General features: G+C 39.6%; 1 protein-coding gene across 1 annotated transcript; it reads left to right on the top strand.

Moving 5' to 3' along the window:
- The first annotated feature begins 328 nt into the window (after nucleotides 1-328).
- On the top strand, nucleotides 329-26,908 carry LOC127584202 (uncharacterized protein C4orf45). Its single transcript, XM_052040802.1, has 5 exons — nucleotides 329-473; nucleotides 11,945-12,177; nucleotides 17,659-17,717; nucleotides 23,540-23,699; nucleotides 26,825-26,908. The coding sequence occupies exons 1-5, from the start codon at nucleotides 392-394 to the stop codon at nucleotides 26,906-26,908; spliced, it is 618 nt and encodes a 205-aa protein (XP_051896762.1). The 5' UTR covers nucleotides 329-391.

The following is a 26,908-nucleotide window of genomic DNA, read 5'->3' as shown; positions in this document are numbered from 1 at the left end:
CCCAGTTCTCGGCTCCTGTTCTTAACCTGTCTCTGCACTCTCCCTGCCTACGACCCTCTGCTTCTGCCTTCTCCCCGTCTCAGCGTTATCTCCAATCCTGCCCCGGATCATGTCCGCTCCTTGTCTCTGCGTTCTCTGATCCTGCTCTCCCACTGCATCTGGGCTCTCTGTTTTCTGCCGGTCTCTGTGCTACCCGTCCACAGCCGACCTTCGTCACTCCAGTGTCATTGCAACCACATCTGTGTCCATAGCAACGCGACGTCATTATCACTTTTGTTGATACTTTGGCTCTCGGCTGGGGATTCTACTTGACTATGAATTCATACAACCCGGCTCAAGCCTTTCGTGGGTAGAATTTACCTTTTAGTTATGCAAAAATATCCGGAAACACATGTCGCTCCTTGCGGGCAGGAACAACCCTGTTCACTCCTGGAGATCTGCTGAACCAGGCAGAGGATCTGTTGTATTTACAGGTATTTAATAACTCAATGCAGCAAGTGTGTAGATTCGAACAATTACCGTTCACAGAGAAAGAGCTTTTGTTTTCCTCGTTTCCCTTCCTTTAGTGCTTTAAAATTATTTTAATTAATGGGTACAATTTGCGAAAATCATTCATGATACACAGACCATTTATTCCGGAGCAACATAAAAAGTGACTAATTTCATTTTTCAGATTAAGTTGATGCTCAACTCCAGTGTTATACAATCTAAACAATTCATGAAAGCAATAGCTCGTACTTCAATTCAGGCTTCAACGTGGTAAGATGCCAGAAGGCGCCTCATGACAGTGTTACAAATCAGAATTTGATACATAGCAACGTAGGGGGACTGTGGAGCAGGTAAGAGGAAATGTTTAAAGGGGGGTTTTAAAAAGGAGTGAAGATGGAAAAGTGGGGAGGTTGAGGAAGAAGGTTGCCAAATGTGGCCTGAGCAGAAGGGTGCATGATGACTCAATAACTATCAGCAGCCAGAATTACAAACGTTTGCAGAGCAGCAGGATAAAAGGAGTGGGTGTTAATGGAAAGCTTTCAAGAGGATGAGAAGTTTAATTTCTGGGCATTGCTGGATGAGGACCAATATAGGTCACACGGAGGTGATCAGCAACAGGGACAAAATGAGTCCAGGCCCCCAGTCACAGTTTTTGATGAAATAAAAACAAAATGCAGGAGATACTAGATCAGGTAACATCAGCAGTAATGTATCAGATCAATGACCGTTCATCAGAAGTAGAAAAATGAGAACACAGTTTTGTTTTAAGTTGCAGAAAGGGGGAAGAACAGAAGGAATGTCTGTGTTAGGGTGGAGACCCAGAATTCTCCAGGTGACACAAATGATGGTGATGGTCTCGAAGATAGAATGCTGAATGATTGTTGACCACAGCTGAACTGTCTGAAGGAGTGTACACAAGGGAAATAAGTGGGGGCAGTGGAGAGGTAAAAAAAAAAATAGAATGCAGGAACCGTGAGATACGGAACACAACTGTTGATGGAAATCTGAAATAAAGGCCAAATGAATACTGAAAATACACATCAGATCAGGTAGCATCTCTGGAGAGAGCAAAACGTGGAGTGGATAACTTTACATCAGAACAGGCAGTGCTGACACAAACAGGAAAGGCTGGTTACCTGAAAAATGTTGCATTTGACATCGAGTCCCAAGGCCTGTGTTGTGCCAAGAGAAAAGACCAGGTGATTTTTCTGAAGCTAATTTTGGGCATTTTTAGAACAGTATAGGAGGCCAAAGACAGAGGCCAGAATTGAGGTAGAATGAAGAAATATGGTGACAGACAATTGGAAGCTTAGGGTCACTCTTGTGGACAGTATGGAAGTGTTCTGCAAAGTGATCATTAATCTGCATTTAAGTTTCTCTAGTGTAGAGGAGGCCACATTGTGAGCATTGAATGTAATACTCTAAACTAGAAAAAGTGCAACTGAATTGCTGCTTCACTTTTAAGGTCTGTTTAGATACCTGGATGGTGGAAAGGGAAGTAGTAAAAAGACAGTTGCTGCAGCTCCTGTAGTTGCTTTGGAAAGTACTGTCAAAAGGTGGAGATGGAAGAGTGAACCAGGGAGTTGCAGAGGGAGCAGTTCCTTTGATATTTTGAAAGGGGAGGGGACAGGAGGGGAGGAGAGGGGAGGAGAGCAGAGGTGTGTCAGGAATCTCATTAAAGGTGGTAGAATTTATACAGGATGTTCCATTGAATGGAAATCTGATGGGATGGAAGGTGAGACCAGAGGAACCATGTCCTTGTTCTAGCTGGAAGGAGAGGGGATGAGAGCAGAATTATGGGAAATAGAAATATAGTTGAGACCCCTGCCAACTAACCCTGCAAAGAAGCCAGGGTTAAGGAAAGAGGAAGACATTTTTAGAAGCACTAGTAAATTTGTCACTATCAGAAGAGATGAAACAGAGCCAGAGAAACCGGGAGAATGGAATGTACCCCTTGCAGGAAGTAGGGTGGGAAGAGGTATAGTCAAGATAGTCGTGCGAGTCTGTGGGTTTTTAAGGGGGGAGGGGTGGAGAGAACAAAGGGAATCTCTATGGTAGGGTGCAGTCCTATTTTTTGCCCATGTTCCATTCAAGCACTTCTACTCTCATTCCCTCTTCCCTTACCCAGGAAAGAGTTCTTCTTGTCCTCACCTTCCATGCCAGCAACCACCATATTCAATGAATGTTCTGCAATTTATACCTGCTTCAATGTGGTGTCACCACCAGCCATCTTCCCCACCCATTTCTTTCAGTGTTCCAAAAGGTACCTCTCTGGTTCACTATTCCATCTCTACCAATGCTTAGTCCCCTTCCCATTTCACTTTCCCATGTAATGGCAGGAGATGCCACAGCCCATCTTTCTCTTCTCAATTCAGCATCCAGGGACCCAAACAAGCAGTGATCCATTGACAGCTTTTCAATTTATTGCACTACTTTTTGTGCTTACAATGCTGTCTCTTCTACATTGGGGAAACCAAATGCAGTTTATGTGATCACTTTGCAGAACTTCTCCATTCATTCCAAAAGGATGCCTTTAGCTTCAATTCTTTACCTCACTCCCAATCTGACTTCTCTGTCTTTGGCCTCTTACAATGTTCCAATGGAATCCAATGCAAACTTGAAGAACAGAACTCTCATCTATCTTGACAAATAAAAGCCCTCAGGACTTAATATTGGAATTCAAAGATTCCAGATAACCAGCTTTTCTGGTTTGTTTGAGAACCAGCAAGTTCTGATGAAATGTCATCAACTTGTACACCAAAGATACATTCCATCCTGTTCTCTTGTGCCACCATTGTACTAAATAGGATAAACTCAAAACAGATCTGGCAGCTCAAAATTAGGCATCCACGAGGCACTGTATACTATAAGCCACAGCAGAACTTATACGACCACAATTTGTAACCTCGTCATCTTCACTCTACCATTTCTATTAAGCCAGGAAGTAAACTCCAGTTCAGTGGGGAGTTGGGAAGGACATGCCAGGAGGAGCAACAAACTTATCTAAAAATTAAGCTGTAACACAAGACAAGCCACATGCTAAACTGCATTTTTAAACAAGTGTATTCACCTGTAGTAAGTGACCCCCCCCCCCTCCCCCTCCTGACACCTCAAAACTTTTTCACCATCTACTAGTCAGTCAGGAGTTCAGTGGAGGATTGCAGGTCCAGTAACATTCATAATCCAGGACCATGCAATCTATTTGATTGCTACCCCATCCACAACTTAAAATTTCACTCTCTACACCTCTGTCTTATAGTGGCAACACAATGTACTGTCTACAAAATGCACTGCAGTTACTCAACTGGACTACCCTACAGTAGCTCCCAAACTTGAGACCTCAAACAGCAAGAAGGATAATGGCAGCATTCATGTGGGAACACAACCACCAGGAGGTTTCCTCCCTTCAAAGTATACACACATATATAAATATACACATACATATGCACACAATCACTTCTTCATCAGTGCTGGATCTATAATCTTGGAACTCCCTACCCTGTTGGACTATCTTCACCAGTTTCATTACAGCTGTTCAATAAGGCCCTTCCCTCACCATCTTCAAGACAATTAGGGATGGTCAATCAATAGATGCTGGCCTTGCCAGTGATGCCCAGATCCTGAATAATGAGCAAAAGTAATTTACTTGCTCCATAGATGTTGCCTGACCTGTTGAGTATTTCCAGCACAGTCTTCCACCCGTATCAAGCATCTGCAGAGTTTTATATCCCACAGTTCTAGTATTTTCTTTTCCTGCTTTCTCGTTCTGTTTTCATTCATCTCCTCCATACAGATCAACTGTGATTAACAAAATTTCACCATCCTCTCTCAGCCAGGACCACCACCTCTCTTGGCTTCTACCCTGTCACAGACATTCCCTTTGTTCCCTCCAGCAACCCCCCCCCCCCACCCCCACCGCCATTCTCTGCAATTTAATACATGTTTGATTTCTAACTTTGCTCAGTTCTGATGAAAAGGCATTGACCTGAAAATGTTAACTCGGTTTGTTTTTCCACAGATGTTGCCTGACCTTTTGAGTATTTCCAGCCTCTGTTCTTATTTCAGACTTCCATCAACTGCATTTTTTTTAAAACTGTTCTGTAGTAAGACAGTTTATCGAGATGAATGATATTGTCTGTTTGTTGTTATAATTCTAACCAACAGACAGTTTTTTGAAACACAATTTTGTCAATATTGTAAGGGGGGGGGGAGGAGAGGGGAGGGGGTAAGAGAGAAGTGGGGTGGTATTAGTGACAAAAATGGGAACTTGCACTTGGATCCTAAGGCAGGTGTTAAATACTGAATGAATACTTTGTACCCCTCTTCACCAGGGAACAGGGCACTTCCAAAATAATAGTGAAGGAGAAAGTTGCAATGTTAAATGCATTAAAAATAGATCCCCTGGAGGCATTAGAAAACTTGGCTAAACTTAAGTTACCAGGACTAGATAGAATGCATCCTAGGATTCTGAGAGAGGTATGGGAGGAAATTGAGAGAGCATTAATATTTCAATGACCATAATCTTTCAATGCTCTTTGATACATGAGTGGATCCAAAAGACTGGAGAGAGATGAATTTTATTCACTTGTTCAATAAAGGGAATAGGATAGCCCAGCAACTACAGCCCAGTCATCTTAACAATGCTTTTAGAAACATTGATCCTGGACAGAATTAATAGGTCAACTGGAGGAAAATGGATTAAGGCATGTCAGCACAGATTTGTTAAAGACAAATCATTTCTAGTTAGTTTGATAGAACTTGAATAAGTAGTGGATAATGCAGTTGTTTTTGTGCAGATGGATCACCACTAAGGTTTATCAGCAAAGCTGAAGCATATGGGATTAAAAGGATGTTGGTAGCATGGATAGAAAGTTGGCCAAGTAACAGACAGAGTTGTAGTAAATAGCTGCTTTTCCAGACTGAAGAAAGGTGAACAATTTTATTCCCCAGGGATCAGTGTTGGGCAAGAGATGAAATTTAATGCAGAGAAATGTGAGGTGATGCATATTTTGGTAGGAAGAATGAATGACAAGATAGAATCTACTTATAACACCAGTTCAACCTCTACTAGAGTATTGTGTTCAATTTTTATTATATTTATTCTTGTGTATTTTCTCTTCTCAGTCATCTGAACATATTTTTCCCTTTTTTTTAAAAATAAAGTACAAGAGAGACTGGAATCCCAGCCAAGTTAATTCAAACCATTTCCAACACTAGTTACCTTTCCACAAGGATATTGGTCTCTTCTCTGTGCAAGTGAGCAGGCCCTACCCCTTGCTCTCTACCCTTGAGCAGGTAGAGACTTTGTTCTAAAGACCCAGGAATTTGAAGCCCTCCTTCCTACACTATTCTTTCAACCTACTTTATTTTATAATGTCTCTACTTATAAGTGCATAAGACTGAAATCATTTTATCCAAGGTCTTGTATATTAACTTCCATCCAAGTTCCAGTAACTTTGGCTGCTGGACCTTAACCCTTTTCCTTCTCGTCATTGATTCCCAATGGATAATGGCATTGGCCTGTTCCTTATCCACCTTCAAAAAGTACTCTTAGTGACAAATTTTATCTAGGGAAAGCAAGTCACCATCAGGGATACTCAATGGCAGTTGCAGAAGTATCTGTCTCCCAGAATATTCATTCTCCTATCACCATTGGGCTTATACACTTTGATGTGCCCTCCTGTGCAGTCATTTGCCAATGGTTGTGCTCTATGTTGCACTCTCTAAGATGTTGTTCCTTCATTGGTGCTGAAGATGAGTTTGAGAGTGCCACACTCTGAGCATTCTTGAAGTGCCTTTCCAATTCTGCCAGTGAACGACCGTGCTATTCTTGTTGGAATCTAGAACAGAAATAAGTTATTTAGCCCCTCAAGCTAATTCAGAAGGATAGGCATTGAATTTGTCTTTTAAGTCTGTCTTTTCCTTAACTACAATAAGGGGTTAAATATTAACATCTGGCTTTTTATTAACTACTGATTGTGGAAAACAGTTTCAATCATTTTATTAACCTGTTTGTTGAACTGTTCCCTAACCTCACTCCTGAATGGCCGGGTTCCAATTCTTTAGCCAATGAGTCCGAGCCTTAGGTTTCCCAACCATAAGACATAATTTCTTTCTATCTACATTATCAGTTCCTCTTAAAGCCTAGAAAACTCCAACCAAATCATTGTTAATCCCATAAATCCTGAAATACAATTACTTAGCATATCTCTACTTGTGATTTAATTTTTGGAGTCCACATACCAATTTGGTAAATCTACAATGCATTCTTCCAGGACATGACATCCTTCTTAAGGAAGAATGAGCAGAGCTGCTCACAGTACTCCAGGAGTGGTCCAACCAGGGTTTTGTAGAACTGTAGTATAACCTCTACCTACTTATCCCCCCGTCCTCTTGATAGAAAGACTCGTATTCTATTACTCTTTTCGAATATGTTTTGCACCATCCATGGATCCCTAAATCTCTTTGAACCACCATTGCTTCTACCTTTTTCGACATTTTAAAAGTATTCTTTTCTACCTTTAAGTCCAAGGCAGATGAACTCATGCTTGCTAATAATAAAAATCAATTGTCACTGTACTTCTCATTTCCCCATTCAATTCATATCTTTTCATAAGTTAATATTTCCATCTACAGGCCTTGCAACTTCTACCCTTGCATCATCTGGGAATTTCTATCTCATTATCTAATGTTTTTTTTCCCCTCCCACATCTCAAAGCTAAGTGGGTTGTTAGGTTAACTGGCCACTGTAAATTGCCCCTCGTGTGTATGGTAGAATGGTGGAATCTGGGAGGAGTTGAGGAGAATGCAAAGAGAATAAAACAGGATGTGTAAATAGGTATTTGATAGTTGGTGTGGACTTAATGAGCTGAAGGGCCTGTTTGGGTGCTGTACGACTCTGTGACTGTCTCTATGACAATCATTAACTGAAGCCACAACACAGATTATTGCAGGACAGCATTAACCTGCCACTGCAAGTTTCATTATCCATGCCATTGGCTTCTGCCATGCAACAGGTTTCCTAACCAGGTCACATGTAACTCCATGAAATTCAGCTTCTGATAAGTCTCTTACTGGGAACTTTATCAAATGTTTTGGGGAAGTCAATTTAAAAACACAAAGTTATTCTCATCCCAATTACACTAATCACCTCCCAAAAAGTTCAGTCAAATTGTTCAGTTGTGAATACCCTTTAGGGATCCACACTGGCTCTTTGAAATTTTTTTTGAAAAGTGTTGTCATTTCAACTTTCATTGGAGTCTCCAATAATTTTCCAACAATTATTTCTGGTTTTGTTCTCTCACCTTCTTAAATGGCACAGAACAAACAATTCAGAAATCAAGGGAGCAGTGGTAGATTTAGAGTAACTAATATTAAAACCATCAAATGGAAAGTTTGGGATTTGAAACTCCCAACTACTATTACCTTTTTCATTTCTAAGCTACTTTGCTTACATTAATTTTGACAAGAACATCTGTTCAAAATTTATTTTCTCTGGATGCTATCATCTTCCTCTTTTGTAAATAGTACCAAAAATAAGTCATTTGTATATCTATTCCAACCTTTCATGAACATTATTATTAGTTTTAACCATCTTGTCTGATCATAAATCATGGGTCTAAATTCTACATTAGAGAAACCAGGTGCAGATTGGGTGATGGAATTTGTGGACCACCTACATTCACAGTTTGCAGGGCTGACTCAGAAGAACTTTGTGCCTGCCACTAGCCTCCATCCCACTCTAACCTGACTTTGGCTTCCTGCACTGTTATAATAAGGTCCAATGTAAACTTGAGGAACAGCACCTCATCTTCCATCTGGGCACATTGTAGCCTTCTGGGCTCAATTTCTGATAAATCGCTTTGTCTGTGTCAGAATTACTCTCAGTCATCCATCAGTGATATCAGCTCAGTTCTCCATTAACAAAGCCTGGTAAGCCAGGCATGTCCTACACCTCTACATTTTACAAGTTTTTACATCATTTTGTACACGCACTAAGTGCATTCATTTTCACTCTCCTACTGCTCCCATGAACCCATTGACTGCATGGCCTCTACAACTTCAACATTAACCCTGGCCTGCTCTATCAGAGCTATCCCCTTGTCCTATCCATCTCTCCCTACCTTCTCTGCAACTTGTAACTAACGGGTTTTCTTTCTCAGTTCTGACGAAGGGTCTTCAACCTGAAATCGTTACTCTATTTCCCTTTCTACAGATGATGCCTGACCTGATGAGTGTTTCCAGCATTTTCTATTTTTTTTGGTCTAAAACATTTTATCCTGATAAAATTGTCCTATTAAATTTTGATATTCCCAGCAAGTTTCTTTTAATAATCTCTTTCCATTGCTCTTCCAATATGTTTTGGTACCCTTTGCAGATACTAGAATTTTTCCAACTCACCAGGATTTGATCTATATTTTGACTTTTTAGTTTGCTTTTTGTTTTAGTTTTATGACAGACATTACTTCTTTAATTTTCCAAGGCTGTATTTTCTAGACAAGTGGAGCTCATGCCCTTAAGGGTATAAACTGAGATTTGTATCATATTAAGTTCCTTTTTGTTCACCTCACGCTGACCTTCTGTCACTGTACCCAGTAGCAGAATTATGTTTGGTATGGACATTCTCTATTATAAGGAAGTCAGCCTTACCCAAATCTAGAATCTTAGTAGCCTTTTCAAATCTCACCCTTTTGAGCATTATATTTCTTTTGATTACATTATCATTTCCTTTAGATACATATTCATACACTGTAGAAAATGTTAATTAAATCTGTTCATTACTTATTAGGAAATAAAAATGGGTTTATCCTTTTTGACTCTGAAATATATTATTGCAGAAAACTATCTTGGTCTTCTGAATTAACTGCCCTTCAGAAATGTGCTCCAAACAGAATCCCAAGCTCAAATCAAACTCCCATATTGAAATTACTCTGCTTTGCTACATGTTTGTCTACTTTCTATATTTAGGCATTTGCCACTTCACAACTGCTACCAGGAACTTTTACAAATTCCAACTGGAGGCCAAAAGCTTTTTTCTATTTACCAATATCTACAATGTCTGTTTATATCTTTACATCATCATTCACCATTGAAATGATTTCATTTGTTAATCAACAAGATGACTTCCACAATTTTCCTTATCCTTTCTTTTCTGAGGCTCAAAGTAACAGTGTATGAGGAGCTCTCATGCTGATTTGATAGATCAAAGTTACAACATGCAGCTTAGACCTTGAAACCTCCGAAGTGTAAAAAACACCTCTGAAGTATTTAAGCACATTCCTCAATACGAGTACGGTGACAAACCCTTTTCTAAGAGCAGTTGTGGAAGCTGGCTACTTTTGGTATATTTTCAAATACCATCTCTCTTTTAAAAGCATTGACTGATTTTGTTTCCACTACCTTACAAGGCAATGAACTTTGCTCAAATCCCCCATAGTTCTTGGCTAAAGTTTTAAATCTGGGTCCCAGGCCCTTCCAATTATGTGCTAAAGGAACAGTTACTTTAAATCTATTCTATCTCAACCAGTTATGCTCATAGACCTTTCTATCAAATCTCCTAACCTTCTTTGCTCCAAGGGAAACAATCCCATCTTCTCCAGTCTAACCTGTAGCTGAAATCAGATATTCCTGGAGCCTTTCTGGGAAATCTGCACCTCCTCCAGGAACTTTGCATCCTCCCTGAAGTGTGACCACCAGAATTGGATGTGATATTTCAATTGTGGCTTGGCCACTTTCTTGGGCAGATTCAAACATCTGCTCTTGTATATTCTGCCACTATTTATGAATCCAAGAATCTCTATTACTCTGCTAACTCATAATGTCCTGCCTCTTTCAAGGACTTAGGCACAAACATTTGTGATTTCCTACACCTGTCTAGCCTTTAGAATGGTGTTATTTTAGTCTACGTTAACACTACTCTCTGACAAATTTATGACTTCATATTTTGCTGCATTAAATTTCATCTGCCCATTCAGGAGCTTACGTCTTCTTGCAGTCTCCTCATCGTTTACCACATTTCCAAGCCTGTGGTAATTTTAGCCTCCACACCCATATCTAGTTCATTAATATATACAAAACAGTTGTACCAGAAGTGACCCCTGGGGAACAGCACTGTTTACATTCTCCAGTCTTAAAGTGAACCATTTACCACTACTCTCTTCTTTTTGTTTTTAAGACAATTTCCTAATCATGCAGATACTTGCCCTTTAATCCCATGGACCCCCATTTTACTAATCACCTCTTTGTGTGGGATGTTTTCACTGCTAAGTTCCAGGAAGTACACGAACCTTTCAAAGTCAAAGTTGAACTGCAAAACCCACATTAACCTTGCTGTAGCTGAATTTTTAAACATATTGAAATTGACAACCTAACTTTCCCCAAAGGCTTCTGGGTCTAATAGATACCAAATGTGCTCACTAACGTTTTGATTATTTTACTATTCACCATTCTTGTATGGTCACCAAGGTAAAAATTCTCTCATTTGCAACAGTAGACAGTAAGAATAAATATTTCTTGTTCTAGATACAATAATAAATCAAGAACTGGAATAGACTAAAGTGAATGTAAGCAAGAAAACAGTTTTTGAATAAAAATTGTGGCACTTAGGACTGATAAATCCCCAAGACCTAAATGGTTTCTACTGCAGGATTTTAAAGTATGTGAGGAAACTACAAAGTTTTGCTGCAAAATTTCTAAAGTATTTCAGGAACTGCTCCTTTAGAGATTTGAAAAAAGCCAATGTAATTCCATTATTTAAGAAATCTTAGTGAGAAACCAAAAAAAACCGGACCAATTGATTTACTGTTAGTTGTGGGAATGTTATTGGAATCAAAGAATAGTGAGGAAACTTAAAAAAAAAATTGAGCTGATGAGGGAAAACCAACCTGGAACCGTGAAAGGTGGATTGTGTTTAACAACCTTAATTGAACCTTTTGTGGAATTGAGAAAATAGTAGTCAGGGAATGTTTATGGAGAGAGTTAATGGAGACAAGAGGATAAAATTACAAAGAGACAGTGAAAGATGATGACAGTTGGATGTCATTAAATGCAAGTCTTATTTCATCCAAAACTGTTTTTCTTTTCAATATTGGAGTTAGGATTACAAGAAATATGAGGTGATATTGGGGTCTGTGTACCTAGATCATGAGATGGTGATAACTAGGTACAAAAATATTCAAAAATGGAACTCCCACGAAAAGCACTGGGTATTAACTAATAAAAAAAATAAATCTGAGATCAGTACAATTTCTCTAGATGAGGATAAAAAAAAGCTTTGGATTTATAGCAGGTGGCTGGAGTTAAAGTACCTATCAGCCTTCAAATCACAGAATGCTGGAACAGGCTCAAGAGCCGAATGGCTTATTTCTGTCCCAATAAATGTATTAACAGGTCTGAAAATGTTAAGTGTTGAAACATAGGTCTAACTGTTATTACACTGCAAGTTTTCTTTTTCCAGGACCAGATGCTTCAAGTGATTATAGATCAAAACTCCCTGACTTCCCCTACTATATTGGTGAGAATAGGCACATCTCTGCTGAAAGTACTGGTGACCTAAACTACTTATATCGGTCTGCACCTTATGTTTCATATCAAAAACGCAAGGACTGCTATGTAGGAGAGATTGGCTGGGGCCTGTGTTTAGGCCCCAAACTAAACAGATCAAACCTCTTAAGCAACATGCAAATCAAGGTACAAACTATAAATATCTATTGTTAATTTTCATTTACGATTATGTTTTTTGGTCAAATTTTGTGCCTAGACTCAAGGATGTGGCAGAATAGAACTCAATGATCCATATGTCCCCTTGTATTTGACATTTCCATCCTGGGCAAAAGATTCTAACCATCTACCTCTCATAATTTTATATATTTCTATCAAGTCACCCCTCAGCCTCCAACTCTCCATGAAAACAATCTAAATTCGTCTAATCTCTTCCAAGAGCTAATGTTCTCCAATCCAGGCAAAATCCCAGTGAACCTCTTCTGTATCCACATCCTTCCTGTAATGCGGCAATCACAGCACTCCAAATGTGCCCTAACCAAAGTTTTATGCAGCTGCAACGTGACGTGTGCACGTTTAGAGTCAGATTGTCACAGTTATGCAGCACGAAAACAAGCCCTTCAGCCCAACTTGTCCATACCGACTAAGATGTTTTCCTATTTGCCTGCATTTGGCCCAAATCTCTCTGAACCTTTCTTATCCAAGTACCTGTCCAAATGTTGTAATTGTAATCTCCTCTACCACTTCCTCTGGCAGCTCAGTCCATATTCCCACCACCTTCTCTGTGAAAAACTTGCTTCTCAGGTTCCCTTTAAATCTTTACCCTCTCACCTTACACCTATGTCCTCTAGTTATAAGCTCCCCTACCCTAGAAAAAAGACTGTGACAATCAGTCTTATCCACGACCTCAATTTTATAAATCTCTATAAGCTCACCCCTCAGCCTCCTTTGCTCCAGAGAAAACAGTCCCAGACTAATCTCTCTCTCCTTGTAACTCAAGCCCTCCAGCCCTGGCAATAGCCTTGTGAAATTTCCCGACTAACTCCATGTCTTTCAAAATGCAAGTAAATCCTGTCCCTGAGAATTTTCTCCAATAATTTCCCCACCACTTATCTGGTCTTTCTTCTCACACCATTTATGCTTCAAATCCTCTTTGCATTTTTTTCTTTTGCCCGGTTACACTCTCCTCCTCCCTCTCCACTTCATAATTTTCTTCCTCTACCCTGAAACCATTTTCTTCTCCCCATAATTCATCCCCTTCCCTCCTGTACTCTCCCCACTCATCCAAACAACATTCAGGACACCTCGTTTTGCAACTTTGCATGATTTCATACCCAAAAGCAGCAAGGAACTAAATAGGATAGTCTATATGAGCTCACTCCAAAGAAATGGGGGAACAACACAATCAAGTTTATTACAGAGGCAGTGGGCTATTCAATGTGAAGAGAACTGGAATGCACATCTTGAGGGGTTGATGGGGCAGATATTCGCAATTAAAAAGGTATTTAAGGTGAGCACCTGAAATGCACTGGCCTCGAAGATTGTGGGAAGAGTGCTGCAAAATAGGATTAGAAGGGATCGATCACAACTGTTAAGGTGCCACATCAAAGGTCATTGCACAAAATAAAAGCTCACAGTGAAGGAAGTAATAGATTGGCATGCAGAGAAGATTGACTGGCTGACAGGAAACAGTTGGCATAAGTGGATCTTTTTCTGGTTGGCAAGATATAACGTGATATGCCACATGGTTCCGTACTGGAGCTTCAACTCATTATAATTTATGTAAATGATTTGGATGGAGGAGGTTTGGTTGTCAAATTTGCTAATGACACAGAGATAGATGGGAAGTTAAATTGTGAAAAGGATGAGAGGAGGCTACAAAGGGATATAGATTAAGAGAGACAGCAAAGATGTAGCAAACGGAATATAATGTGGGAAAATGTGACATTGCCCATTTTTCAAGATGGTCTGATCATTCTGTCACTTCTGCAGGACTTGTGTGCTCCTGATGCATGGCCTTAAGGTTCCCAAATTCTCCCTCTCCACTTTGAGAAATCATGGGCTTGAGATACCCAGTCGTCAGTGGGAATATTACATTCCTTCAAGGAGGTTTTGAGCACATCTTCAAATCCTTCCTTCTGTGTGCTTGGCAATCTCTTTTCATAACAGAGCTCAGAATAGAGTGTGTTTCAGGAATCTGATATCAGGCATTTGAACAGCATGGCCAGCTCACTGTTGCCCATGGAGTGTAACTCGGGTCTCAGTATTGGGGATGTTGGTCTGGGAAAGGACACTGACCTTTGTTCACATCCTTCCAGTGAATTTGGAAGATTTTGCAGAGACAGCACAGGTGCCTGCTGTAGATCGTGCAGGTCTGAGAAGCATACGAGGGCAGAGATGAATACTGCCCAATCAGATGAGTATTGTGCCAAGTCTGAGATCTTGATTTTCAACAGCCTTTTCCTCAATCAACAAAGGCTGTGCTGCTGCACTCATTACTGACGTCTGCCTTGCTGAAAGGCAATTCCCAAGATATGGGAAGTGGTCATGTTTTCCAGGTTCTCAATGTGAACCTTTAATGTCAGAGGGCAGTGTGGGTGCAGTGAGGGCAGACAGGTAGAGGACCTTTGTCTTGTGAATGTTGAATGTAAAGTCCATCCTCTTGTATGCTTCGGTGAAAATATTGACTATTGTTCATATTTTTAAAGGGATTTGGGTAACATAGAGGAAATCGGTTCCCACTGATTGGAGAGTTGGTAACCAAATCACACGTTGTTAAATTAATATGTAAAAGAAGAGTGAAAGAAAAAAGAGTCTTTTATGCAGCCAGTTACCATAAACTGCCCGAAAGAGTGGCGAAACTAATTCAATGGTAACTTTTAAATAGGAACTAGATAAATAACTGGAAAAGAAATTAAATTATGAGGCTCTGGGGAAAGTGAAGGGGAGTGCAACCAATTGGATAGATGTTTCAGAGCTAATTCAAGCCTATTGGGCTGAAGTGTCCCTTATGTGTTATATGTTCCAATGATTCTTAATAGATTAAGATAAGAAGGTGGTATGAACTCTACAAAATTCTGCTTACAGCAAGGTGAAGTGGTTATTCAGAGAATATAGGAGAATGTGGGTTGTGTTAAAGGAAAATCTGCAAATTAGTCACATCTGTAGGCACACATGCATCCAGTGGGAAAAACATTCAGTGGTCTAACAACAAAGCAGGTACATTAGTGGTACAGCAGTTAAGTTACTTAACTTGTAGTCCAGAGACACAAATTCAAATCCCACTCTGGCAGCTGTGGAATTTAAATTTTGTTAATGATTTGGGAAAACAACAACTACTCTTAGTAATGCTGACCTCTAAAACTATTCAGTTGTCATTGCAACCCATCTGGTTCACTAATTCCCAACAGGGGAGGATAGCTGCCATCCTTACCAAGTCTGACTAAGCCACTTAGTTGTACCATTACTGCTGTATTGGAACAGGGAAAGAACAACACTGGATGGGCCACCTGGCAGTGACCTGGGACATAGCAAAATTGATCTCAACCTAATCTTGCAAAGTCTTCCTCACAAACATCTGGGGACTGATGACTAATCTGAGAGAGTTCTCCAATGAATAGTCAAGAAACAGCTTGAGATGGTCACAGGCAAAAAATAATACCTTACAGACAATATACTTCAGGATAAATTTTTGTGCTTAATATATGGCATGGCACAATGGCACAGCTAGTAGGTCTGCTGCCTCTCAGCTCCAGTGACCCATGTTCAATCCTGACCTCTGTTATGCTGTCTATAAATTTGCATGTTCTCCCTTTGATCATGTGGGTTTCCTCCGGGTGCTCTGGTTTCCTCCCATATTGCAAAGACATGTTGTTTGGTAAATTAATTGGCCAATTTAAATTGTATAGGTGGTGATAGAATCTGGAGGGGGGTTGAGGGGAATGTAGGGAGAATTAAGTGGGATTAGTATAGGATTAGCGTAAATGAGTAGTTGATGGTCAGCGCCGACTCAGTGGGCCAAAGGGCCTGTTTTCATGCCGTTTGATTATAAACTCTGTGACAAGATGCCAAACTCTCCTCTTACAATCCCTGGTTACATCCTGTCCAACTGGTGGGACAGGACCCACTCTGGGTGAGGCACAGTGGTGTACAGGTAGGAGGGAGCAGCCTTGAGATCCTCAACATTGACTCCAGACCCCCAAAAAGTCTCTTAACATCAGGTCAAACATAACTACCATCAACCATCCTCCCTTAGCTGATAAATCCTGAATGTTAACAGCACCTGGAAGCAGCACTGAAAGTAGCAAGGACACAGAAGGTGCTCTGGGTGGGAGGTTTCAAGTCCATCAGGTAGTGCCACCACTAAATGAGCTAGCAGAGTCCTAAAGGACAAAAGGGGCCAGACTGGGTTCATTTCCCTAAATATTTATTCCTTACCCCACTGATGCACAGATTGCAGTATTAACTGTCAACCAAAAGCACCACAGGTGATTTGCCCAGGCTTCTCTGACCACACTTCAGAAATTTGTGGCCTTTTCCACTAACAATAAGGGCAACAGATGCACAGGAACATCACCACTTGCCAGTTCCCCTCCAACAGGCACACTATTCTGTCCTTCATTGTTGGACCTAAATCCTAGAAATCCCAACCCAGTAGCATGGTGGGAGTACTTCATGAGAAGGACTGCAGCAATTCAAGGCAGCGGCTTCTTGAATCTTTAAGGGCAATTAGGGAACAGCAATAAATGCTGACATTGCCAGCAACACCCAGATTCCAAAAAAAATTGTTGAGCACAGAATCCTAAACCGTGCAAATTTAGATAGAGACATTGAATGAATACAAAATCATTAAATCGAATAAATGGTAAAAATTTACTAAATAGTTATCACTGAAAAAAAACATATGCTGTCTGAACAATGAAGATCCCAGTGGCAATAACATTAATTGAAAGTGGGTGGAAATCCCAAGTTCAAAACGATTGAAAAAAATAAATATATCACCAACCATTAATTTTTATTTATCCCATAGAATGCTGGCAGACAAAACAGAACAAAATAGTAGTTGCAAAACAGACTAATGTGAGAGCCAGTTTAGTTTTTAAGGAAAGTATGCAATGTGTATTGGATCACTTTCAAATCCTGATCTTTGAATTTAAAATTTATATTAAAATTGAAATTTAATAAAAATGAAGGTTTGTCAAAGTGTTTACAAACAAATAAGAAAGTAATAAAATAGAAATTGCATGCCTTCGTTCTGCAATTTGTTGAATTAATTACTGACCTTTTTCATTATTGATTCAGAGAAGCAATGTAATGAAACTGCATTTAACAGTTTAAAGTACGCAACTCAGGAACAAGGAAAACATGAATCTTTTTTCATGTCATCAATCATTAAATGGACTATGTAGGTTATGTGCATTTAAGTAACAGTGTATATTAATTCAGTGTTTTTCCAATATAGACAATATTCTCTGCAAATGTACTTGAACAGAATTGAAATTTAAATATGAATTTCAACATATTTTATAGAATTCTTTTTTGTTTCTAAACTGACAAGATTATTCTCAAGCTCAGCAAATTGTCTCATCTTTGAGAAGTAACCATTAAGTTTGAAATATAGAACATTTCAGCTTATTCTTCAACATTTTCTTTATATGTCTTCATTTTTAGCATGGAGAATTCAGAGAGCGTGCTGAAGACAAAGTGACTCATCGGTATCAAAATCCATGGTGTGTATTTTTGAATACAACATAAAATTGAATGCAGGCTTGAACATGGTGGCCTTCAAACCACATCCATAGATTTAACCAAATGATTTGAATTTCATTTTTCTTGAGATTAGTGTCAGAGTACTATTCACCAGCACGATTTTCCTTCATGGAGAGAATATTAATGACGTTTGTGGATCTTTGCCATTGTACATTGGTATACCAAATATAATCTTGAGAAGTATCATTTGTGAAGGCAGGGTTGCACTACATGTGATCCATTCACCTGCTAGATGTATTTTTCCAGGCATTCCCCAAGTCTATAACATGGTAGCAAGGGTCAGATAGGCAGGAGGCCTTGCTGGGTAACTGGTTGAAAGTTTACCTTTGTTCTACTGTGGTAAGCTGTTCTGTCCTTGTTAAATTCCAGTGGCAGCCCTGTACATACTTAACAGTCTTAACCCTTCTATTAATCCATATGTAAAGTTGCTAGACTTTGACAAGAAGAATTAAGACAAGATATCTTTATTGGTCACATGTACATCGAAACACAACGAAATGCATCTTTTGCGCAGACTGTTTTGGGGGCAGTGGTTAATGTTTCAGATTGATCACTTTTCAGAAGAGGATCATTGACCTGAAATATTAACTTTGCTTCTCTCTCTGCAGATGCTGCCCGACATGAATAATGTTTCCAGCATCTTCTTTATCTATTTCAGATTTCCAATATCTGCAGTACTTTGTTTTTCTAAGCTTACCTGTCAGTAGACAGAACTGAAGCTTGCGTGTACATCATGTGTATGGTGGATCAAATAAACAGAAACTCAGCAAAATTCTGATTTTTTTTCAGCAGCTTGATTTGGAAATATTTGATCTAGTCAAGTGAATAAAAAGAAAACAAAAACAAATTAATAGTGAGAACGAAAGATGTTTGCAGATTAGAGTATTCTCTCTTTCTAAAGCACTCACTTAACTATAACCACAAAATCTGAAACATTATTCACATTAACCTGCACTGTTCCATAAAAAAGTGTATGCATTTGCACAATGAAAACAGAAAATGCTGGAAAAACAGTAGTTTAGGCAGAATCTGTGGAAAGAGAAACAGGGCTCTGATGAATAGTTGGAAACTATTCATCAGAAGTGGTAAACATGAGAAAACAAGTTAATTTTTTTTAAGTAGTGGAGAGGGTGGGGAGGGGGGAGGAAGATAGGTATAGATAGGACAAAGGAAATATCTTTAAAAGGGTGAGGCTAGGGTTGCTGGGGAGATATGCTGTTTGCACAAGTGTCCATTGATAGATTAATGAGGGGAAGTTAGAGAGAGAGAGAAAACAAAGGGATGTGTAAAAGCTGTGAAGTACAGCCAGAACAGCTGCAGAAAACTGAAATCTAAGGAGATGATGTTGGAAATGCCCAGCAGATCAGACAGAATTAATTGTATTTCATGGAATCATAGAATTGTACAGCACAGAAACAGGCCCCTTCAGCCCATGGTGCCTATCTACACTAATCCCATTTGTCTGCATTAGCCCCAAATCCCTCCATGCCTTATTTGTAAACACATTCCACTGACAAATTTTGCATCATTTCTAACAGTAAAAGACTTCCTTCATTATAGATTTCTATATTTCACAGGAACTCAAGAATATCAGATTTTTTTCTCAATTTATGAGTGGAAACAAACAAAAAAGGTTTCCATAAAAGAAAAAGCATAAAAAGCTGCAGATGCTGGAATCTGGGGGGAAAAAATGTTAGAACTACTCACACTAATTTTCTTTCCACAGGACATTGCCTGACCTGCTGATTCTCTTTTTTAATCTAATAAGGAAGTTAATTCTAGAACAAATGAAAAGCTGGATGATTATCAACTAGAGAATGAGATGTAGATACAAGTGGCTAAGTTAAATTTTAAGACGGGGAGAAGTCTATACGAATTTTATAGAAAGTGAAATAGACAATGGCATTGTAATAGGAATACTTTGCAGAGGAACGTTTTACTTGTAAAAGAGTGGTCATTTTAAAATCTACAAGATTTTTGGTTGAAACAAAGACCCAAATATTTGAGTCTCCAGGACTGATAAAGAATTTAAAAATGATAACAAGGAAATTAAACTGTCAGATATATCAGAACACAGTTGTAATTCACTGCATTTTAAATAAGGGAAACTATACTGGCATCTTGCTGTTGGTAGCAACACAAATAGAAACAAGCTCACTAACAAACTTTAAAAATTTATGTCATTGTGTATATGACAACCAATATCATTTTCTGGTTATGTCTGATTAAAATGTATCACGTTTTATGCATGGCCTCAAAACTGATTCAGGATTTCAATCTGCACCCACCTTCTCCACAAAATTCATGCACCACTGTGTTAAGGCAACTATCTGCAAATTACTGTATATGAATTTTATTTTAAGCATTTGAGAATGAGAGTCATTGAATCTGGATTTGTTTGTAAAATTCATTTCTATTTGTAGCTTGAATGCATAGTAAATGTGTGCAGATTATCTGCTTTTGTTTCTTACCCATTAGTTTGACGTCACACCCATCATGCCCATTTCTTGAAAACTGGAATTCCATGCATGCTTGCTCATCTAAAAAGCATCAGTTATCAGACTGGTCTCAGTCAAATTCTTAAGTTGTACTTTCTAGATTTTGCTTCATTCCATTTTTCCAATTTCTACTCCACAGCGGCCATTAATCTTGTATTGTGGATGCAGCCCCAATTACTTGGGTAGTCCTCAATGCAAATTTTCCAGTTATATCCATAATGTGTTGAGCTCAAAATGCAATTTTGATGCAACAGTGGTATGGAAATGATGTCGGTAACCCTAATTTAGAAGGCAAGGTAGTGACTTCTATTGCTACACTATTCAAAACTTACATAATAATTCCCTATAATAATACTGAATCCAATTCTCTGACATCCATATCAGTGAGAAACAATGTTTGAGCTGCCTACAGTTTGGTATTGAGGTTAGCACTGAAATATGGCAAGTGCTCCAGCCCCAACTACAACCACAAGGGCTGTGAAAGCAGCCAATAATTACAAGGTCACAGTCACCATGAATTTCCAGCCACGAGGTTCTTTCAAGACTGGAGGAGGAGAATACCGGGGCAAGTACTGACACTGATTGCCATGCTGCAATCTGCTAAAATAGTCCGTGGGCACAATTTCACTGCCTCAATCATTCTGGAAGTCCTTTGACCATGATTCATGAAGGTCTGCAAATACTATAACTTTGCCATTATGAGAGGACAGCCCTTGCCACAAACTATATGGTGAGCAGTTGTGGTAGATGACAGAGAGGAGGAGATGGAAGAGGGAGGATTTGGGAGGAAGGAGGCAATATAGAGAACTCCATACTGGTCAGAATGTCTGTATTCAACTCATCACGCTATATTTTCCATAAACAGTCTCATTCATTACCTTCTGTCTGTAACTCTGCAGCTGGCCTATTAATGCACCAAGCACCAGTTTTCGCCTGCAGATTGCTCTTTGAATGCCTTTATTTGCAGCCGAACTTGTGCAACCTCACTCTCTCGGCAGCTGGAATCTGCACCACTACAACTGTTCCAACTGCAGACCCCTTGTGTATGCTGACACCACGTAAAGCATCAGTACCTCAGCTGGTGCTGTGAGTGACATTTTTATGTTCATTCCCTTCCGACTCTTCCACCACCGTCTGGCTGTTTTGGGCACTCCGAGAGGATTAAGATTTAGGCTGTGGTACAAGCCTGTGGAAAACAAGAGCTGCATTCTTACACTGTCAGTGGTGTGTGAGTCTGAAAGGAGTGAGCTAACGAGGAAGTGGGATGCGAGGAGGAGGATTAGGTACGAGGATATCACCTTCCTTGATGGTCTACATTCCATCCTGCCACAGGCTCCATCAGACCACTTTAAATGCAGCAAGTATCCTTCTCCAGTGAGGTAAGGTGATGCAGCCACTCACATCTCAACCATTTGCTGCTGTCTGCACTCCTTATGTGCCACCCGCCCTGCAAGAGTGAAATGTGTTATTTAGTATCATGCAATGTGTTTGGGTGATATGGCAGCAATTGTTCAACTGTGTGAAACTGTGAGATGTTTATGAGAGAACTGGGGTAGTGGTAAGTGTGGGGTATAGGAATGTTACTTTCAAGTCTTGACTAATAGATGAATGGATTGTAATTAAGTGATAAGGGAGCAGTGCACGAGGCTGGTGGAACTTTTGAAGATGCATTTATGGACCCTCACACAAGTTACTGAACCTTTTGCAGCATCGTATCCAGCTTCTTACTCCTTGACTTTTAGCAGTGACATCCTCCGCAGTCTCCTACTGCCTTTTCTGCCTCTCCAAAGGATCCTCTTGCTACCTTGCAGATGGAAGACATCCTCCGCATTCTCTACTAGGATGCCCCCAAATTGTGGAACCCATTCTCTTTTGTGAATCACCTTCCTCCACCTTTTGCTGCCACAAGGACCTTCCTTTTAATCACTGAAATGTAGCCTGCACTTGTGCTGGCCCTATGGAATTGGGCTGCACTCTGGTGAGCACTGGCTGGATACTCAGGTTATGATAACAGCAGGAAATAAGTACATTGGCTGTACCAAGCTGAACAGGGGCAAGGTAAACATACAACCCAAACAGTGCAGACACAAGAGAGTGCAGATGCTTAATCTGGAGCAATAAACAATCTGTTGGAGAATTTCCTTCCCTCCACAGAAGCTGCTTGACCCAGAGTTCACCCAGCAGATTGTTTGTTGCTCCAAACACAGTGCTGTCCAGTTTCACGTATACATCCATTTTGCCAACTTTGCTCAATGTACTCCATTTTATGTAAAAAAAAATGTAATGGATAGAAATTTGTATGTTACTTGTCAGGAAGTGTTGATAGCTTTCTTAAGAATTTAATTATCATCTTTCCAATGAACAACAATTCTGAAAACTTACTAAGCTAACATTTTTTAATCAGCTCATTGTTCAGGTGGGGAAGTAAAACAACTAAAATTGTCCCCCTGCACATCAGGCGGGGCATTGTATTATATGGAAAGAATAAAATTCAGGACATTCAAGTGTAATCTAATCTTCCATGACTATGTTGTTATCATTGCTCTTGCTTTCATCTGAAGGTACAGCCTAACTCTAAGCACTAATACTTTATATATTAAACACACCTTCTGTCACATCTCAATTTTTTCTCGTCAAAATCCTATTGCAAATGCAAATAATTCAAAAGGATATTATTTACTAGATTAAAACTAATATCTATTGGTCACTATAGAGCTCTGATACAAGCAGTGGTCCTGTAGGAAACAGTCACCTGTCCACCTTCTGACGTTCAGCACATCTGACCTCTCATTCTGCAGCAAGTCTCGCCTTCAGTTTGAGATTTGTTTTTCCTTATTTCACTTTGTATTATGTAAATTAACATACAATATTTTAACACTTTAATATTTGTTTTTAATTTTCTCTAGATAATTCTTATTTCTTTTAAATTCATTCAAGCCAACTTGATCAAAGGCATTTAAAAACAGTGAAAGGTGCCTTGATCAGTGGTGAGTCGTCAGCAGACACCAAGCCAGTCCTGGGGGATGGGGCTCACTTCCTCCTGCCTGGGACCCAGTTACCACTCACCTCATGGATGGGCCACAGAGTGGTGAACTCCACTACAATGGATCTAACCTGTCACGCCATACAGGTTAGTGGGGCCATAGAGATCAAGGCAAACTTGAGGCATTGGCTAGGTCAAGCATGATAAGGTCCATGATGAAAATTGTTACTGCAACCTCATGGGACCAGCTGATCTGTTTTAAAAAAAATGTCAAAAATACTAATGTTCTCCAAATCGTTAGGCAACCTCCTCCTGCTGTACTTGATCACCAACGAGATGGAAGAGCCTTCCTGGCATGGCCCTTTAAAAGAAACAGAGGAGCCACGGAGTCTGCATGGCGTAAAAGGACCGCAGTCAGTCCCATTCACAATACCAACTCATCGACATTCAATGAAACACTGGTATGTATTTTGTCACTTACTGACCAAACGCAAATCAATGACACGTGACACAGTGGCACATTTGGTAGAGCTACCGCCTCAGAGCTTCAAGCTCAGGCTTCATCCTGACATCTGGTGCTGCTTTGTGGATTTTGCACCTTCTCCTTGTGACCCCATGGGTTTCCTGTGGATGCTCCAGTTTCCTCTGACATCCCAAAAATGTGGGGGCTTGTAGGATAATTGGCAGCTGTAAATTGCCACTTGTGTAAGTGAATGGTAGAATCTCGGGGGGGAATTGATAGGAATGTGGGGAGAATAAAATTGGTTAGGCTAGGATTGACACGGACTCAGGGGCCAAAGGGCCTGTTTCCGTGCTATTTCCCTATGTGACTATGAGCATGATATTATAATAAGGCAGAGAGAGAAAGAAAAGGAAATTGTGAGAACAGAACAGCGAGTTAAGATTTTTTTTATATCCAGTATTGACATTGTAACTGCAAAACAGATTGTCCATTTGATTCCTTGGTCTTAGAATGCTGCATGATTTTAGGACAGGGAACCTAGGGAAATGTGTAGCTGATTTCCCAATATGTACTCCTGACAAAATGAGGCCTTCTGACAAGAATAACTTTTGCAAAATTACTCTATTTGTACATGCATGCGGGTCCTATTCTGATGAGGAGTCAGCACTGTAGGGTATATTTAACTAGAGACACAAACTGCAGATACTGGAATCTGGAGCATAAAAAAGCTATGGTAGCAGGTCTGGGTGAGAACGTGGTTTTTGGTCGATAGTTAACCACATTTCACCCCATGGATTCCAAAGATTGAAGTGTACTCAGTGTGCCCAAATGTAGCTTCCAATGCAACCTTGCAATAGTCAATGGCAAGCAATCTGCAGCCACACAAATTAATTTAGTTCACATTTTTAATTCTTATTCACTTACTATTACATGGAGACCCTGTCAGCTCCCAACAGAGCAATCCCATCAGCCCTCTATCCCCCTTATTTTTGTTTTTCTGTATTTCTGCAACTTGTTCTCTCTCAAACACAATCAACCCTTCATAGTTTTTCCCCCACTTACCTACACAAATGGGTAATTTACAAACCTACTTGGGATATGGGAGGAAACCAGAAGACCCTGGGGAAACCCATGTAGCGCAAACACCACACAGACAACACCGGAGGTCGAGATCGAACCTCAGTCCCTGGAGTTGAGGAAGCAGTTCTGTGCCACCATGCCACCCAGTAATAACAAGGATGTGGTGAGGACTATCTTGAAAATCATTGAGTTTCTCACATTAATTCCAAAATTTTGAAACCTATTTCACACAAATTGAACTATGGGACACAAATTTTGTTATCTTTTCTTCAGTGTGGTTGTACACTGAATTAAGTGAGTGAGAAACCAGTGACAAATTAGATTGAGAATTCCTTCTGTTAATTCTTACTTCAGTAATGCTGATCGGCACAAATCACTGGATGCCGAGCCCAGAATGCCTCTGTAATACTCAGCCATACATGTCATTGCTCTGAAGAATCCCATTTTAATGACAGGATCTAACTGGAATCACAGCACGGTTCTTTATTTTTATATTTTTATATCTATCTATCTATATACACACACACACACATACACATACATATACACATACAGTAAATACAAATAATTTTTCCAGTCGCTTCTGGCCAAAGCCTTGAGAAATATCAGACTCCGATCACACAAGAGAAATCCTGCAGGTTGGACATAGAGATAGTGCAAATCAAACTTGTAATTAGCTTGGAGGAAATAAAATCAGTTCTCCACACAGTATCAAGCATGGTGAAGTGGAATGTTTCATATGCTAATCATTGCTTCTGCCAATGAAGACTAACAAATCCATTCAGAATTTGACATTGATAAATGGATAGAACTTTTCTGATATGACAAACACTCAGAAAATTCCAACTCTTAAGCTACATGTCGACCAAAGAGTGCCACTGTCTGCCAAGTTAGCTGCTCTCAGAAAAAAACATTTGATACATCAATAACCTTGAACTAGGGCATCCAACTAGGACTTCTGTTTTTGATTGCTAGGCAGTAATATGTATGGATCTTGTTACTGGATGAGGCTTGGATGAGTCTACAAGTTAATCATCATGCAGATGGTCACTCCAGAATCTAAGAATGCAGAGTTAGGTTTCAGAAGGTTATTGTGACCCATTCAGATAAACTGCAGGGAGAATCAGCAGATGAGAAACGGTGTGTGAGCTGTGCTGAAAGAAAAGCAGCTTAAAATAATATGTGAATGTATGAAAACATCAAGTTGATACCCTGAATTGCGCAAATTATTTTTCTGTGGAGGCTAAAAAATGAAAATGGTGCCCACCAGTAACTCTGATTTCCAATGTCTTATTGGAAATACTTATTAATAGCTCACTAAATGCCATTAATTTATTTCTGGGCATTAAAGCATAATAACAGAAGTTTAAAATATCAATTGTATTACAAAAATATATACCTACAATTAGCAGAAACCAAAAGGAATTGTCCTTAGTCAGAGAGTCATACAGCATGTTCATGTAACTCTTTGCCCCACCTACATTAATCCCATTAGGTCCGTATCATCCTATGCCTTGCCTAAATAAGGTCCTGTCTAAATGTCTCTTAAACATAGTGATTGTATCTGATTCCATCACCTTGGCAGTGTGTTCCTGATATCAAGTATGATATGCAAAAAACTTACCCTCGTATCCTTGTTAGAACTCCTGCCTCGCCTTAAACATGTGCCCTCTTGGTTTTGATATCCCTACCAAGGGGAAAAAAGACTGAGTGTCTACCATATCTATGCCTCCTATAATTTTATACATCTATCAAGCCTTAGAACCTGGATGGAAAGCTCCCATTCCCCTCTTATCTTCATACACCTGCAGTATGCTAGAATTACATTTCACTAATTAACCTGGGAGCTCCAAGTTATTCTACCCTAATTTCTGTTCTAGATGTTGTTCTGCAGTATACCACTTTTTTTTTTGTTTTAAATAGAGTGCATACAGTGTTAACAAAAATATTCTGAGATGTCATTACATTTATGTTGTCCTTTTAATTTTGTAAGAATTTCATTTTTAGGAATAAAATGAACTTCATGTCCATTTTTCCCTCCAGGTTTGTGAGCCATTACCACCTTGTGAAGAGGAAGCTGCCATTCCATTTGACTCTAATGAACAACTTGTCACCAGTAACCCTTAA

Source organism: Pristis pectinata, chromosome 2 (assembly GCF_009764475.1).
Source record: "Pristis pectinata isolate sPriPec2 chromosome 2, sPriPec2.1.pri, whole genome shotgun sequence".
Taxonomy (NCBI): domain Eukaryota; kingdom Metazoa; phylum Chordata; class Chondrichthyes; order Rhinopristiformes; family Pristidae; genus Pristis; species Pristis pectinata.
The sequence above is the reverse complement of the archived record's forward strand: the minus strand, read 5'-3'. Positions and strand labels throughout refer to the sequence as shown.